This window comes from Peromyscus californicus, unplaced genomic scaffold (genome assembly GCF_007827085.1).
Source record: "Peromyscus californicus insignis strain IS unplaced genomic scaffold, ASM782708v3 Scaffold_5__1_contigs__length_169319896, whole genome shotgun sequence".
Taxonomy (NCBI): domain Eukaryota; kingdom Metazoa; phylum Chordata; class Mammalia; order Rodentia; family Cricetidae; genus Peromyscus; species Peromyscus californicus.
In genome coordinates this window covers 135078298-135094725 of record NW_026294573.1, presented here as the reverse complement: position 1 = coordinate 135094725, position 16428 = coordinate 135078298, and the positions used below count along the sequence as shown (strand labels likewise).

At 38.0% G+C, this 16428-nt stretch overlaps 1 protein-coding gene across 18 annotated transcripts in view; it reads left to right on the top strand.

Annotated features, from left to right (window-relative positions):
• St18 (ST18 C2H2C-type zinc finger transcription factor) overlaps positions 1-16428 on the top strand; it is a 319839-nt gene that overhangs the window by 212268 nt on the left and 91143 nt on the right. For 15 of the 18 annotated variants that reach the window (XM_052718277.1, XM_052718272.1, XM_052718276.1 and 12 more), the window contains 2 exons: positions 7220-7274; positions 9347-9377. In XM_052718277.1, coding sequence (XP_052574237.1) covers positions 7220-7274; positions 9347-9377 — 86 coding nt within the window. Of the gene's footprint in view, positions 1-581; positions 5693-7219; positions 7275-9346; positions 9378-16428 lie in introns of those variants that run through there. The other 3 variants (XM_052718268.1, XM_052718278.1, XM_052718280.1) reach the window with 3 other exon arrangements.

Below are 16428 nucleotides of genomic sequence, written 5' to 3'. Positions count from 1 at the left end.
TGAATGCATTACGCTGGCATTCGGTGTTTTGTTTTTCCCCCCACTCTGTAACCAAATAGAGGGGATACAGCCTTGTGCATGGTGACTTGACAGTAATGTAAACCAAAAGCAAGTTGTTTCCTTGAAAAACCAGTTCCCACACTGGCCATGGGATTAATATCGTTTTCTGCTGGCCTCTTTCAGAACAGCTGCAAATAACAACAGGTTCATTCTATCTTTTAAAGCGTCATTGCTAGAGCTCATTGCAAATTGTGCTCCAACTTTTTCTTTTTGATGGCTAAGATTAATAATAATAATAGTCATAGTAATAGGACTGTGGATATAGCTCAGTGGTAAAGTGTTTGTCTACCATGCATAAGGTCCTCGCTTCAATCCTTAATGCCACAAAAAGAATCAGAAAATTATTAATAATAATACAATTTGCAGTATAACAATTTCATTGTTTGTAATGTGACCAACCGAATTATAGGCAAAAGGTGCCAAACATGTCCTCTGTTGTTCACCTAAAGTTCACTTAAATAAGCATTTTTCTTGTCCAGCCTGATGATATGCTTTCTTTCTTTTACTTTTTCTCTCACTAGGATGAATTTCAAGATTTTCCACTAAATGAACAAAAATACTGGTATACAAGTTATCTGAAGAAAGAGTGGTGTGGTCTCATTTTTATTATTTAAAAATGGATATATTGGAAGAAAAAAATGCAATCAAAGAAATTTTGTTTTTGTTTTTTGTTTTTTGAGACAGGGTTTCTCTGTGTAGTTTTGGTTCCTGTCCTGGATCTCGCTCTGTAGACCAGGCTGGCCTCGAACTCACAGAGATTCTCCTGGCTCTGCCTCCCGAGTGCTGAGATTAAAGGCGTGTGCCACCACCACCTAGCTCAATCAAAGAAATTTTATAAAGGCTCTCTTGTCACCATTGGTCACCTATATGGATTTGTCATTGTTGTCTCTGGATTTAGAATTGTGACTGTTTCCAGTATAACAGTCAACTCAGTATTTTAAACTACTGAGCAACTGACATCCTTCGGGGCTACAAACCTTTGTGTATCTAGTTATTTGTGTCTGCCCTCACAGAAAGATTCATGGTTAAAATAAATTCAAGAACCTAATATGAGTTCATTTGTATTAAAATTAGTTAGCTGAAAGATACTTTAAAAACACATTCTTAAAAGTATTCCAGATGACTTCCAGGGCTAGTTCCTACAAACACTGAAAAGTGAAAATTTGATTGTCCTTGGGAAAAGTCTATTTGAAATAATGTATGTCCTCCAAAGGAATTATTTTTTAAAATTTGCATATTTTGTAGCCAATGAATCTCAAAATATGAGCAAGGAAAAATGTGAAAAACCTTTTATGTGTTGTTTGCCTTAAGTTATGTTTAAACGGCGCATATTTTTAAAATACACAAAACTCCAAAAACAAAACTGGTGACGCCCTCCCCACGTCACAAAGCTGTGACTCTGAGGCCATGGTGCAGCAGCTAATAGAAATCTTTGGCATACATCTATTACCTATGGGAATAACAGAACTATTTGCTGCAGACATTGGCAAAAGGATACAAGCACATGGCTTTGGGTTACGTTCAGCACTGCCAGTTGTATAAAGTTTCTGGATCGACTCCACAACAGTGGCCACAACTCAAAACCAGAAAGACAATGTAAATTACATCTCCACTGTAACATTTTCCAAGCTTGTTTCAAGTCTAAGCTAGTTTCTCTTGCTGCTGCATTTTTCAGGGACCCTGGAAAATTCCCTTTGGAAATTATTTCACCTGTGAGTAACATGCACAAGTATGATCCTTGGATAGAGCTGTGGTCCAGAGAACTATACTCAATCTGATAACAGGCTGAAGCTGCTTCCTCCTTCAGGTTTTCTGTTTGTAGGGGGATTAAAAGTGGCTAAGGGAGACAAGGGGAGTCATAAATCTGAGCTAGACACGCCATTTAATCCCTCAGCCTTTTATACAGAATCAAAGACAATACAGAAACAGGCATGTACATTTGGAGAACTAGAATCAAGAATAGCGTGCCCTAAATAAGTGAGAATTAGAAAAACACTTGTAAATATGTCACCATGGGAGGCTATAAGAAAATATTGTTTACATTTTTAAAAAGGTTGACACCGAACATGCTTCTGTTCTTCCTTAGTAATCAATAAATGTATAAAAAGTTAGACAAATAGGAAAGTAAGAATGGAGGAAACGGACAAATATTCGAGCCCAGCATTTCTCACCACAAGTCAACATTCTCCTCTACTCAGTATTACAGCTTGTTTTTTCATAACTTTCCTTATATAAAGTAGATATCTAGGCTGCCACTTTGGACTGACCCACAGCTATGTTTAGAACAGGCCATCATCATTAAAGGAAAGGACACTTAATATTGGGCTCTTTGTCCTCAAGCTAGTCAAATTTCATTCTGATAGACTGGCATCATCTAGTCATTTCATTTTTCTTGACTTTCAGGTCTGTTCCAGTTTTTTAGATTTCTCTTTATTATTTTCCTAAATTTCACTTCTGATAAGGAACTATCCTTTAGGGATTCACAGGATCTCAAGGTGAGGAAGCCGGGACTTTTCTGCACAGCTACTGAATAGCATCTCCATTTTTCCATGGGTTTCTCAGGGTTGAAAGGATATTTTATGGGCTGGGGATATAGGTCACAAGAAAGGCACTTGCCTAGCAAATTCAAGGCCCTGAGTTCAATCCCTACTATTACTATAAATAAATAAATCAGAGAGGACATCTCATAAGAATAATGCAATATATTACATAATGTAATATAATAAAATATTGCCATTTCAAACATGCCAGGGAAGAAGCACAGTGAGCCCTGGTTAAAAAGCTAAAAGAAATTAAAACACAGCTTGATTGATAATTTTTTTTTGCACAAGTATGAGGACCTGAGTTCAATTCCCAATATCCATATAAAAAGCCAGGCATAGTGGTGTGCCCTTGTAAATCCAGTACTGGACAGATGAAAGTTTCTGGAACTCATTAGACTGCCAGTCGGCCTGGATCTGGGAGCCTCAGATCACTGTCCCAAAAAATAAGATGAATAGCTACTGAGGAATGACACCCAAGGTTCAGGCCTTCACATGGACTTACGTGCGTGCACACCCACACACCCAGGTACACTCATCCATATGCAATAACTTCTCCCTCCACAAACAAAGCACAGAAATAAAAACAAAAACTCTAGAAGAAGGGAAATGATTGAACATTGGATATATTAGAAGAATTTCTCAAATTGAAAGTCCCTATTTGAGGTAGATATCAATACAATGTTAACCGTGTACAAGTTTTCAAAAATTACCTCAAAACCGAGTTATTACCACAACTTTCCCATGTGTTGTGAACCTGCCCTTCCCCTAAGAACTAGACTCGAATCTGTCCTATGGTTACTGTATAGGTCTTTGTTGAAGAAAAAACAAAATGCAAGTGAGATTGAGTTTGTAGGTTTTGTATGGTGTTCCTTAAATCCTGCCTTCTCAGAAGACTCTCTGGGACTTCCTTTCAACCCCCAAGTAGGTTTCAGATCTCTGCATTGGAGTGTTGAGGTAGCAATCTGTTTTTTTGCCCTGGATATAATAAACTCCAGTCATAAAAGGTGGTCAAGTAGAATAGCTAGAAAATCATTCCTACATCTCTGTATAGGTCTGTAAATAAGTAAAGTTGCTAAATTGCATCTTTCAACAGTCAACTAAGTAGATTTCATTCTGTGGTTACTTTTCCTCTTCATTGTGTATCAGTTATTTCTACTCCTGATTCTTACATATCCTTTATGAAATGTTTATTGACTTTCTTCATTTTATAAATGTTTTTTCTACTTGCAGTTTGTTTTTACATCTGCTTGACTACCCAGAACAATGTACCAGGAAGCCTTTTGCAAAAATTTTCCCATGTTGCTTTATTGTAAGCTAGATTCTGAACAAGAACTATCTTTTTTTTTCCTGCTGTAATATTGTACATGGTACATGTAAACTACACATTACACTGAACTCTTCCCAGTTTGTTGAAACAGGGTCTCACTGTGTATCCATGCTGACCTGGAACTTGCTATGTAAACCAGGCTAGCTGGCCTCAAACTCACCAGATCCACCTGACTCTGCCTCCCATGTGCTGGGATTAAAGGTTTGTGCCACCATGTCTACCAAATTCATCTTAATACAGTTTCAAATCAAGAAAAATAGCAATGGTACATTAGAATTCCTTGTAAGTATCTCAGAAATATCTTCTATTTTTTTCTGCGTAAACAATGAAGTGGACTATACAAAGCTATATAAAACCCACAGGACATGTTTTTACATTAAATTTCTGTTTTGAAAAAAAACAATAACTTTTACAATGTTAACTAAAATCATTTCAATAACATTTTGATGCCTAAACAGAAAGATAACCAAACATCACTTTCCAGCAAGGGGAAAAACAGTTTCTAAGAACTGTAATTTTCAAGATTGCATTACATGTTACTTAGGTCATTTTTCCTGACTCATGTAACAATTGGGTGCCTCCTTTATAATTCAGGAGGAATTTGACAGGATGGCAACCTCTCCTACCCCAAGTTTTCAGACATACACAGCACAGTGGTCTCTGCACCTTGAACGGTGTGACTGGAGCAAGGCACCCACTTTAGTACGAGGTTTGACTCTAGAAAAACTCCCCATGTTCCTTTGCAGTTTATTAAGGCCCCTGGTAGTTATCCAAATGAAGAACATTTAGAAGGTCCTGATCTCAGGTATAAAGTTCTAGAGAGCAAAGACCTACTATGTGGTGTGTGTGTGTGTGTGTGTGTGTGTGTGTGTGTGTGTGTGTGTGTGTGTGTTCATACTGCTTTCTGCTACTGAGTTGTGCCATGGTCTAATAAGATCTGGTTTGGAATTAGAATGGAAGAAGAGAGAAAGACATCTCACAAATGTTGAAACTCCCCACAAAAAGAAATGCTTATATATTTTAAGTTTCTGATATTAATACTCCCCACACGGCAGACACTGAACTTACCACTGCTCTTGAGGGTGAAAGAGAGAAGTACAATGAGGCAGACAGCCTATAAATTATAGCCTTGTTCTATTGCATGCCTATGATGGGCCCACAAGTTCAACTTCAAAGCTTACTAACACTTAGATAGGAGGTATATGTTACACCAAAAAAAAAAAAAAAGAAAGAAAGAAAGAAAGCGCAACAAAATACAGTTATGAGATAAGATTTTAAGACTGGTCAAGGAGTGTTTACGTATTCTCCCCAGTGGCAGTGGTAAGGAGGTGGGTATGTAAAGTGACTACAAGACCCAGACCCATAGCTGGTTCCTCAAAGCTCCTATAAAGAAGACTGAATTTTAGTTTGTTTCTGCAACTTTTGTGTATGCCTTCTGGAACTCTTGGCAGTCTATGTTCCAGTTTTGGTAAAGGAATTCATGGAGTTCAACCATTCCTTGTGTTGGGGGCATTTTTTAGAGTGGTCAGGGAAGGTTAATAGCACCTGTGTTGCCAAATAATAGACTTGCATTATGTGAATGCTTACCCATGGGAATAGTGTCCTCAGAAATATGTGATGTGTTTCATCATTTTAACCCTCACATGCTACTGATCTCTCTTAATCTAGTTATTTGTGTAGCACACAGAGCTACGTTTGCATGAGCTGAGCCACTTTATATGCAGCAGAGATCCTCCAGGGAGGAGGCGGATTTCACAATGCAGTACGTGCCGTCCTGAGTAAAACAAGCCCTTTTAATCCTAGGCATCTGTCATAAACTCATATGGTTTCAAAAGAAAGAAAATCAACAGGAAAAAAAATCACCTCTGTTTTATTGTTGTTTTCTCTTATTGTGTACTTTTAAAATATTTATAACAACGAACCATTTTATTTAGACTAAAGCGGCTGCTGTTCAGCCAAAGCCGTGAACACTTTTTGTTTGCTAATTTAAAAAGCAGTTCAATGATTGGTTTATTATTATGAAGCAATGACAAAAGAGTTCTGGTGGGTTTAATAGTTTTAGCCTACGAGAGCTGTTGTTAATTTCATCTGTAGTATTGCAGGTGAAAAAATGCACAATGGATAAATAGTCTATATTGGTTTAACTGAACATAATATATAGTGTGTTCTGGAGTTGTTTGTCTCAATAGACTATAGTAATCAAAAGTAATGAACCTATTATGTGCAGGACCTTGGAGAGCGTCGAATGGCAGTAAAAGTGTGGCACATAAAAGGTTTATTAAAGGAAATTAAAGTCCATCATTGCCACACCTGCTCCCCTATTATAAGTCCATGGCAGGTCAGTGCCTTCAATCACAACCTAGCCTCTGAGAGTGGAGTCTAGCTTCCATTACCATGGCAGTCACATTGCCACTGCTCACGTCAGGAATTAAGGATGGGAGCCACAGAGCATTCCTGCTGCCTGTCTCTTCTTTTCCACAAGCAAAATACCTTATTTATATTTAAGAATTCTAAAAATTTGCAGAAGTGAATTAAACTAAGAGGTTATTAGTGAATTCTAGCTAAATGAATAGATGTCATGGGGTCAGAGTATATCAAAACACAAGGTTTGAAAGCCTTTGTGTCCCTTTGATTATTTATTTGATTGCATTTGAAATATTCAGTAATGATGGGAATTTGATACTTCCATGCACCTCACTTGGATTTTACATTTCTTCTACATTTGAGTGATCTCATGGCTGTAGTTTTTCCAGAATTCGGAGACTAAATGTAGTTCACTGTTGATAGTTATAATTCCCAATGGTATTTTGGAAGGGCACTACAAGAATTTGCCTTAGGTTACATTTTAAAATAGGCAATTGTTTTTCCTAACTTAGAAAAACTATAATCAGAAAGTATCTAGAAGACTGAAAATATTTGAAATCAGTATATCAGTCTGAAACTTTTATCTTTATGTTTGGAGTTCTCACTTCACAAGCATGGCTGATGAGACAACCCTTTTTCAGTCGTGGGAATTCTATAAGCATGCAAATCATTAGCAAACACTTGTGGCCAAGGCCATCTGCCCTCTTCTGTTATTATCTCTGGTTTCCAACATCTGTAGATGTGTCTCTAAAATCAGTGGTACTTGAGGAAAGTCAGCCAGATCCCATAGAACCAGAAGGAAATCCAGGAACATGGAAGGCTATACTCTGCTCTTCACAATGACCTTCAGAATTTCTAATTATGTGTTTTCACAGTCTGGTCAATATCAAAGTAATGATCTCAGTATTATGTGTTCATATTACAGATGGATACAGAGGTTGAAGATAAAACATTGCATATTCTCTCAAAAGGAACTGAAGGTGAGTTAGTGAGCAGACTCCCTGACACTGTGCCTACAACACCATGAAAAATGGTGGTGCCTATGCTTGTACCTTGTGTGTAGTAAGAGTAAGTGAGGAATGCTTCACAGAAACCTTTGGGTAGCAAGAATGATGATCTCTAGTGACTGGAAAAAAAACTGGATAATTAATTTCCAAAATGATTTTTATTTTTATGCTGTCTGGCTTAGTAGTCTCAATCTCTACTTAGTTCAAGTGAAATGATAACATTTGTTTTTTGACTGTTCTTGCTGGGAGTTCCAGGCAGCTCCAGAAAGTAATGTTTGGAAGATTCAACTTGTTGGCTACCCCTCTTTTTTTGTAACCAACAGATGGTAATGTAATATTGAAATATAAACAGGCCCTTGATGATCTAAACAGCTGGAAAACAGGATTGACTGGCAATTACACCCCTCAAGGAAAATAACTTTTATTATAATTAGCTATATTTTTGTGACCCTGAATTCTAAGTGGAAAACTAGTTTCACCATGATCTGAAAACCTTCTGGTGAGCTGTCCTTCAACTCCCTTCTAGTGTTCACACGGTTGGGGGAGAGCTGAGCCACTGCAACCCTACCTTCCTGGGAAGGTTTGGGATTTACAGTTGAAAGGGACTAATCAAATGCAATGTATTTGTTAGCTATGTGTTTACATATGTAGTCAACATAGTTAAATTCCTATTTAACTGAAATCCAGAGTATCAACATTTTTCATTCAGTCAAGGATAAAATTTTTAGTTAAAATGTGTGCAGTTGTTGTCATTGACCAGTGCATCCCAAATGCCAAGTAATTCAGTGTGTAGTATGGACTTTTATCACTGAAATAGAACTTTTACCCTGTATTATTATTTAGTTTTAGTTTAAATGACTTTTGACGTAATCCTATCTTGTATCTTTAAATTTAACATAATAAGTTTCTAGGGCTTTCAATTTTTGTGCAGCAAACTTCTCAATGGGATATATGCTTAAGAAAAATGGTCTATTTCATTAATTAGAATAAACTCAAGCTTGCTCTAAATAGCATGATTCTAGAGATTAAACTTTGTATCTGTTATTTTCATGTTTCAAAGCATACCACTAAACCACACTTTCAAGATGTGGGTCTTTCAATTTGCAACTATTTTTGGTCTTTATTTTTATTTTATTTGATTTTATTTTTTGGCAAGTGCCACACAGCCTTAAATAGGGCCAGCATGTTCTCTTAGAAGTGAACTACTGTTTCTTGTGAAGCATGACTAATTTTGAAAACCACCTGTTTTCTCCCTCCATATGCTGCTTATCCTCGTGTAGGCAGGTATTTACCAACATGAATTCCTTTATTTCCTAGCATTTCAGGCAGAAAGTCAAAGCTCTTTGAATAAGTCCCTTATTTTGAAAGGCTGTTGATACTAACAATGCTAAAGCTTGTTCCTGTCTCCTGTATGTAGGAACTGTTTGGGATCAACTTAAGGTACTGACTAGTGAAGCTTGTAGTTCTCTCTGAAAACTTGCTTACTGTCATTAAATAAGAATACACAGGACTGTGTAGCACATAGGTAGATGCTTGCATAGAATCCACGACCCACTGTATCTATTCCCAGAACCACAAAAATAAATAAATAAAAGCAGTAATCTTGGAATTCTTTTGAATAGTTTCTCATTAAAAATAAAGTCAAGTTATTCTTGTTTCTGATTTTTTTCAAAATCTAAATTCTAACTTCAGGTCATTGAAAAGTCTAATCAACAAGAAGCCAAGGCCACCCAGTGTACCAAACCTAGATTGAGTCTGTTCGAGGGCTGTGTTGTCTGCCCTCTTAGTTCCAAAACAACCAGAGTGAAAGGAAACTCATTCCATTCAGTGAGAAGCCAGGTGCTGTCTGTCCTAGTTAGTCACTAGTTAGTTATCTCTAGGTAGGGGGAAAGTTTCAATCCTACAGTTTAAAAAATATACTCAATTGAAACTCTTTCTTTTCTTTTCCTGTCTTCCTTCCTTCTCTCCATACCTCCCTCCTTCCTTCCTTCTTTCCTTTCTTTCTTTTCTTCCTTCTTTCTTTCTTTCACTTTTTTTGTGAACAGTACCAATGGATTCTCTGATCCAAGAGCTCAGGTAAGATATCACCTTCATGACTCTTTCAAATACTGATTGATCTAGAATGAATTGTCTTTCTCCAGCTTCCTTGATTTAAAATGAGGACTAAGCCAAAGAGTAACTTCACTTTGGCTCCTTTTAATGCTTGGGGAAGCAGAGAAGGGCAGTGGCTGTGCTGATAATGGGGCTGAAAATATTTGATCTAATATTCTAATTTTAAAAAACCTTTTTGTATAATGTCAGTAATTATCTGCTTTTCTTCACTGGCCACCTCTTTTCCGTATGACTGTATACCATGTGAGGCTGGATTTTGCACTGATGGTCCATGAGCATGATGAATGAATTGCCTGGATTCTAAATTATCCAGTTTTTGTTTTAAATAATTAGATAATTCCATCACCTAGCTACTTCCAAGTTTTAACCTACACAGTAGAAAATAATGTGACAATTTTAAAGCAGGTCCTTCTATTTCTGTTTTAGGTATTGTACCTTGGACAGTGTTTTGGAAATGCTATCTTACTGAGTGATGCAGAAATTCATTGGGGTTTCAGTCACAGAATTATTGTCAAAGTATAAACTTTAAAAGTAAAGTACAAAGAGAAAAGAAAGGACTATCGGGGGGGGGGGGACACAGACTGAAGATACTTGCTTTGAGGAGCACAATTGCTCTTGCAGACCCAGTAAGCCCCCACTCCTATTGACTTGACTTTCTGAACCCAGAAACCTGTTTGTATTCTCAGGGCAATGCTTGAAGGAGGAGTGTTACAGTGTCTGACTTAGTTTTTTGTGTCCAGTTCCCCACACTCACTTCTAACTGAATCCACAGGTCTTTTGCAATTGAGCATCATAGCCATGTGACTGAATTCTAAGTGTCACTGAGAAATGTGGAATGCCTTCTCTAGCCTAGAAGTTATGGTAGTAGAGAATGCTGGTAACTGTGTATAGTTCTCTTTAAAATGAACTGGCATGTTACTGCTTTCAGAGTGACTACTTACAAAAAATACTAATACAAAAGAAGCTAATTTCAATATAGTATATATTGTTCATGGCACTAATAAAATTGATACTGACATTCTCATCTTATTCTGTATGTCAGCTACTATCATCACCATTAAAAAAGCAATTTATAACCACAGTCCTACCTTTAATCATCACCCTTATTAGCATTTCCAGTTTTCCTCCAACACATTCATGGTACAGATGGTATAGAGAAAGTTGTGCTGTCTTCCTCAGTCACAACCACTGCATTATCTCTGCTCTCTTCTTACTACCATTTCCCTTAATCTAGACCTCACTAATATCTCTAGAGACCAGGACTGTTGCAGAATTCCACTGCCACAGACTGTATTCAGTTGGACCTCGAGGATTCATTTGCAGTTTACTAGGATATTTTTCAGATCATGGTTAAATTTCCTGCTCCTAACCAAAGGAAGAATGTGTTTCGATATTTATCCTCTTAGTCCTTCTTCTGCATCCATGCAGTGTTGGTACAGTGGAGTCAAAACGGACAGCATGGTAAACCTGTGGGGTCAGGTCACAGCATCTCCAGAAGGGATGTGAGCAGAAGATGTGAGCACATCTTCAAGCCATTTCACAGCAGATATAAAATGTAGACTTTCAGATTTTTATTTTAAGGATTTCCCAAATTTTTTATTTCCATCACACTCCCATACTTCCTGCTAAGAAAAGTCTACTCCCCAAGTTGTTTCCTCTTTTATTATTATAAACACTCTTTGCAGGGAAATGGGTGAAAATGGTGGTAATGATATTTGTACTTTTTGAGATTGTAATTTTAATGGTGAGCAGTGCTTCAATAAACACTGAGTGCAAGTATGTCTGTGAAATAAAAACAGAATACTCTTTGCTTCTCACTTTTGTTACAGGTTATGGCTAACAGAATTCTTCCCTTTGTCTTTTACTGCATGGGATTTGTGCTTATTCTTACAGCCTAGGACTCACAGAATCTCATCTTTGTCGTGTCCCATGACATCCTAGACAGACTAATATTTTCTTCCTCTATTCCAAAGCTTTTCTACTTCTCTCTTTTAAAGCACCACTTACTTTGACTCGTAGCCCTTTTGTTATGTATTTTTCCATTTGTCTACTCACTCAAAAGGAAGCAGGTTCTAGGCCTTCAAATGTGCAGGTGGATTGGAAAGACAAAAGAGAGGGAACAAGCTGAATGAAAGTCTTATCGACTTTGTATAATTCTGTCTTTTATATAACAACTACTTCTTTAAGTACTGGGAATTTCTTCATTCTTCGTTTCCTCATGTTATTTTACAAATAAAATACTCTTACATCATTAATCTCTATTTGTCTTTAAAATAAATCATGTTAGAGGTTTATTGAAAAAAATTCTATTCAGCCTTTTACTTTTTACAACTGTCTTCAAAGTATCAACATGAATGGGAGAAACCACACAAGACCCAGCTCATAGATGAAGAGCTACATTCAGTTGATAGTTGCTGAGAGGGAGAATCATTCTTCTCTGAGGATAAACTCCCTAATAGGCTATCCAGTTCCAAATGCTCATCTCTCTCTCTCTCTCTCTCTCTCTCTCTCTCTCTCTCTCTCTCTCTCTCTCTCTCTCTCTCTCTCTCTGTGTGTGTGTCTGACACTAAATGAACTCAGCTTGCTGTACCTTTCTCTCTTTCTCACACAAATATACACATATATGTATAAAATAATTTAAAAAGAGGTCATGAATTTGAGAGGGTGTGGGGGCATGGAAGGATTTAGAGAGAGGAAAAGGAGGTAGAATTGATGTAACTATAGTTATCTCATATATGAGATTCTCAAAAAAAATTAAATTTAAAAAAGTACCTGCCACACTTCTTCCAAATTCTTAGAGTCTTTCCACTGTCCTGTACTTTCACTTATTTTTAAAGAAAAATTTATTAAATGTGATAAGGACAGTTACCATCTTAACCTAGTCATGTCATGCCCCCTTTAAATTCATGACTGCTTAGACAGCAAGGTTTCACCAGCCTTTCAATTACAAGCCAGGAAGTGTATATCTGTCTCTAATTTATTTTTATACTATCAATAACAAATTCCATCTATATAGTGATGTATTGAAGTGTCAAATATAAAAGTGAGGTGCTCTCATTTTTGTCAATACCTACTGTGGTCTGATTTGGTCATTTCCAGTCAAGAAGAGAAGACTAAATGGACAGAAATAAGAACCACCAGTTCTGAGCAAAGGAGTCTGAAGACAGGTGGCTCATGCACAAGCCAATATTCCGCCCAAACCTGTGAGCACGTGGAAGTCAAAGGCTCAGGCAGGCAGTTGCTGTGGAGCATAGGGACAGAACCCCACTTGAGCATTAGCTTCTGTTACTGTCCTCACAGTGAATCTGAAGAGAAAACAAACTCTTACCTGCCAAAGACTCACTGAGGGATGCTTCTTAAAGGTGGGATTCGAAAGGCACCTCCAGCAATCATGCACAATCAAGTGCAGCCTGAGCCTCTGAACCTTCCTGATGTGGGAAACCACAGAGCCAACTGTTCATCCAACTGTTCTTCCAGGTTGATCTGTAAGAATAACTAGCTGAGCCTTGCAGATTCTTCCTAGTGTCTATGATAGTAGCTACAGAGCTCCCCCCACCCTCACCAAGGGCCCTGAGCCCTTCTTGCATGAGGATACCACAACATAGCCAGGGGTCCTCATGCAGGTGGGTCACTGAGCTTAAAGAGTGAGCTAGAAGGCCACTTTTCTATGGCCCCTCTCAAAAACACATGTTCTCCCAGCATGGCAGGTACCTTGATTTTCTTCTACCACTTATGGCTAGCTTTTCTTTGATTTTCTAATCTCATGACACTGGGCTCCTCAAGGTAAATCTTTGTTTCTCTGTAACTGTGATTCTCTGATGATCTCATTTGGGCTTTAAGTACATCAGCATGAAAATAAATCTACATTTTCAGCTCTCCCTACTTCCTTGAACTTCAGATGCAGAGCAGCTTCTGGGTAGATGAGTAGACTAAGGATGAAAACACTGTAATCTCATTATCACTATTTTGCCATTCAAGAATCCTTATAAACAGTGATTTACAGACTAGCTTTCAGAAGTCTACCCAGTGAGTGTGTAAGTCAGAGGATAAAATGAGACTTAGGAGTTCCCCCAGCCCCCAGGCTTATAGTGCAACCTGTGTCTCAGGAACTTAGAACATGCCTCTGTACAACCTGCTCACTGGATTCTGAGCACCATGAAGTGGGTGCTGCTACCCACACTAGACAAATAAGCATCAGTGCAGAACTTTGTGGGGCACTAGCTGCAATATTCTTTTGGGTCTCTTAGTCCCATGCTTTGCTTCTCTAACAGAATACTGCAAACTTGAGCAAATTATAAATGCATTTATTTGGTGCATAAGGAAAATCAAAATCTAGGGGTTACAAAGGTACAGTAAGAGCACTGTACTCCATCATCCTTGGGCAGAAGGTATCACATGCCAAGAAGGATGAAAGGAGTACAAAATTATCTTTATAACTCTCATATTCCCGGGATGTTGTCCTTACTATACCTGTGGTGACAGAGTCCCTAGGTCCCAATTACCCCTTAAAGGCCCCAGTTTTCCATACTTTGCAAGGATAGTTCACTTTTTATATGAATCTTGGAGTAGACTTGAAACCATAGCAGAGAAAAATGGTTGTATAATGATCTGAATAAAAATAAACTGGAAAAAGGTCATATTGTGGAATATTAAGCAAGAATAGTTAGTGGCAAAATGGTTCCTACTACTGCCACTGAGGAATAGAAATAGCAAGGTACACCCTGAGAATTAAGGGCAAGAAAGCAGATGAAAAATCAACATAACCTGTATTGGGTCCCCAGAAAAGGAAGGAGGTAGCTCATGTGTGGGGTGTGAAGGCAGATCTAGACACCCAAAGGTGCTACAATAACAGCAAACAACATGTACACACAACATGTGTTGACATCATTTTTGTTGGAGTCCTTCTAAATCAGAGACAGTATTTATTATTTCTTTTAGCTCATTTGTTATGTACTTACTTATTTTGGTTTTTCTAGATAGTCTTACTCTGTAGCCCAGAATGGCCTGAAATTCCCTATATAGTCCAGACTACTAGTCTCAAACTTGAGGCAATTCCCCTGCCAAGCCTCAAGAGTACAACAACTATAGGAACAATTTATAAAACTGGGTTTAGAGACAACCTCTAGAAGCAAGTTGTTTCTAGTTTAGTAGGATACTTGGCTGCTAAAGTATTTCACAGCTTGGTGCGTATGCATGTGTTCACAGACTCAAAATTCTATCTTCATAGTTATAACAGTGTATCAGAGGATGTGACCTCTACTGACGGAGCACTCACCTGTTTCAACACACATTCCTCCTTTGAAATTCCACTCGGGTGTGATGGAGAATTCTGCCAAATGACTTAAAATATGCATTGGTGAAGATGAACATAAATGGGAGCATTACAATTGAGAAACTTCCCTTTAAAAAGACCTTGTGCATGTCTCTAGGTTCCAAGGTTTTTTTAATACAGGAATAATGACAAAAACAAAAGACAAATTTGTGGACCAAATCTTTACATTCAGATAAATGTCAACAAATAAATTGGTATTTTTGTTGCAGGTGTGAAGTAGCCACATGGTCTTGAAAAAGTACTTTGTCTAAGTTTCTAAATTTCATTAGTGGAAGAAGTTCTGCCTTTAGGGGTGCAATTTTTCTGGTTTATTTTCCCTCCCTGGGTTGCTGTGACATTGTTTCTGTGAGCCGTTGACTTACTGTGTCACATACATGTGTGTGCCCACTGGCCAAGTCGTCCCTTCTTTTCCTTCCACCTCACATTTACGTCCTTGCTCCTTTGCATTCTCATTCCTTCTCCACATTTGTGGTCTTGGTGTCCACTCTAGAGAGCAGGAGATCTGACTTTACTCTGACCACTGCTGATTATAATGCTTCTTTCTATAGTAACTCCATTGGGTTTGAGTGTTTCTGGAGGTACTTCTTCTTCACAAAGCAGAAGTCAACAACTGGTGAGCTGTTTAGAATATGTTGACTTTTTCTTTGTGAAGTAGGATCATCTTTTTTTTTTTTTTTGGTTTTTTCGAGACAGGGTTTCTCTGTGTAGCTTTGCGCCTTTTCCTGGAACTCACTTGGTAGCCCAGGCTGGCCTCGAACTCACAGAGATCCGCCTGCCTCTGCCTCCCGAGTGCTGGGATTAAAGGCGTGCGCCACCACCGCCCGGCAGATCATCTTAATAGTAAGGGAGTACTTGCCTCCCAGACACACAGGAATCTGTAACATGATTTTTAATGATGTAAATATTTAAAAATAATATTTTATTAATTCTTTCAGAATTTCGTACAATGTAGTTTGATCTCATTCACCCCCAACTCCTACTGATCTGTCCAACTTTGTGTTCTGTTCTATTTCATTTTGTTTTGTTTTACCCCATCAGATTCCATTGGTGCTTCCCAAATACTCTTGAATATAGGGCTTGACATGGTCAGTCTACCCAGTGAGGTCACACCCTTAAAGAAAACTGATTCTCCTTATCCTAGCAGCTATCAAATGCCAATATCTCTATAATTAATAGTGAAACATATCTATTTACCTCTGCACCTTCATACTGGGATTTTTGTCTGGCTTGGGTTTGCACAAGATTTATGTATTCTGTCATAATCGTTGTGCGTTCATATGTGTGTCTGCCTTGTTGTATCTGTAAAACATGGTTTCTTTGTTGTAATCCATCATCTCTGGCTCTTACATTCTTTCTACCCCGTCTTCCAATAATCCCTGAGCCTTGAAATAAAGGGTTTGCTATAGAGGTCCTATTTAGGGCTGAGCACTCCATAGTCTCTTATTTTCTGTAGGTTCAATAGTTGTGAGTATCTATGTTATATACTGTCTACTGCAGGAAGAAGTTTCTCTGATGAGGCTTGAAAGATGCATTAATCTATGAGTCACCAGGAGGGGTTTTAATACTGTGTCTGTTTAGCAAAATAATAGTAGTAAGTTCTTCCCTAGAGTCTATGACCTATCTAGTCACAGGCTCTTGACCCTTTCATGGTGTGAGATGTGGAGCAGGACTTAAACCCAGTCA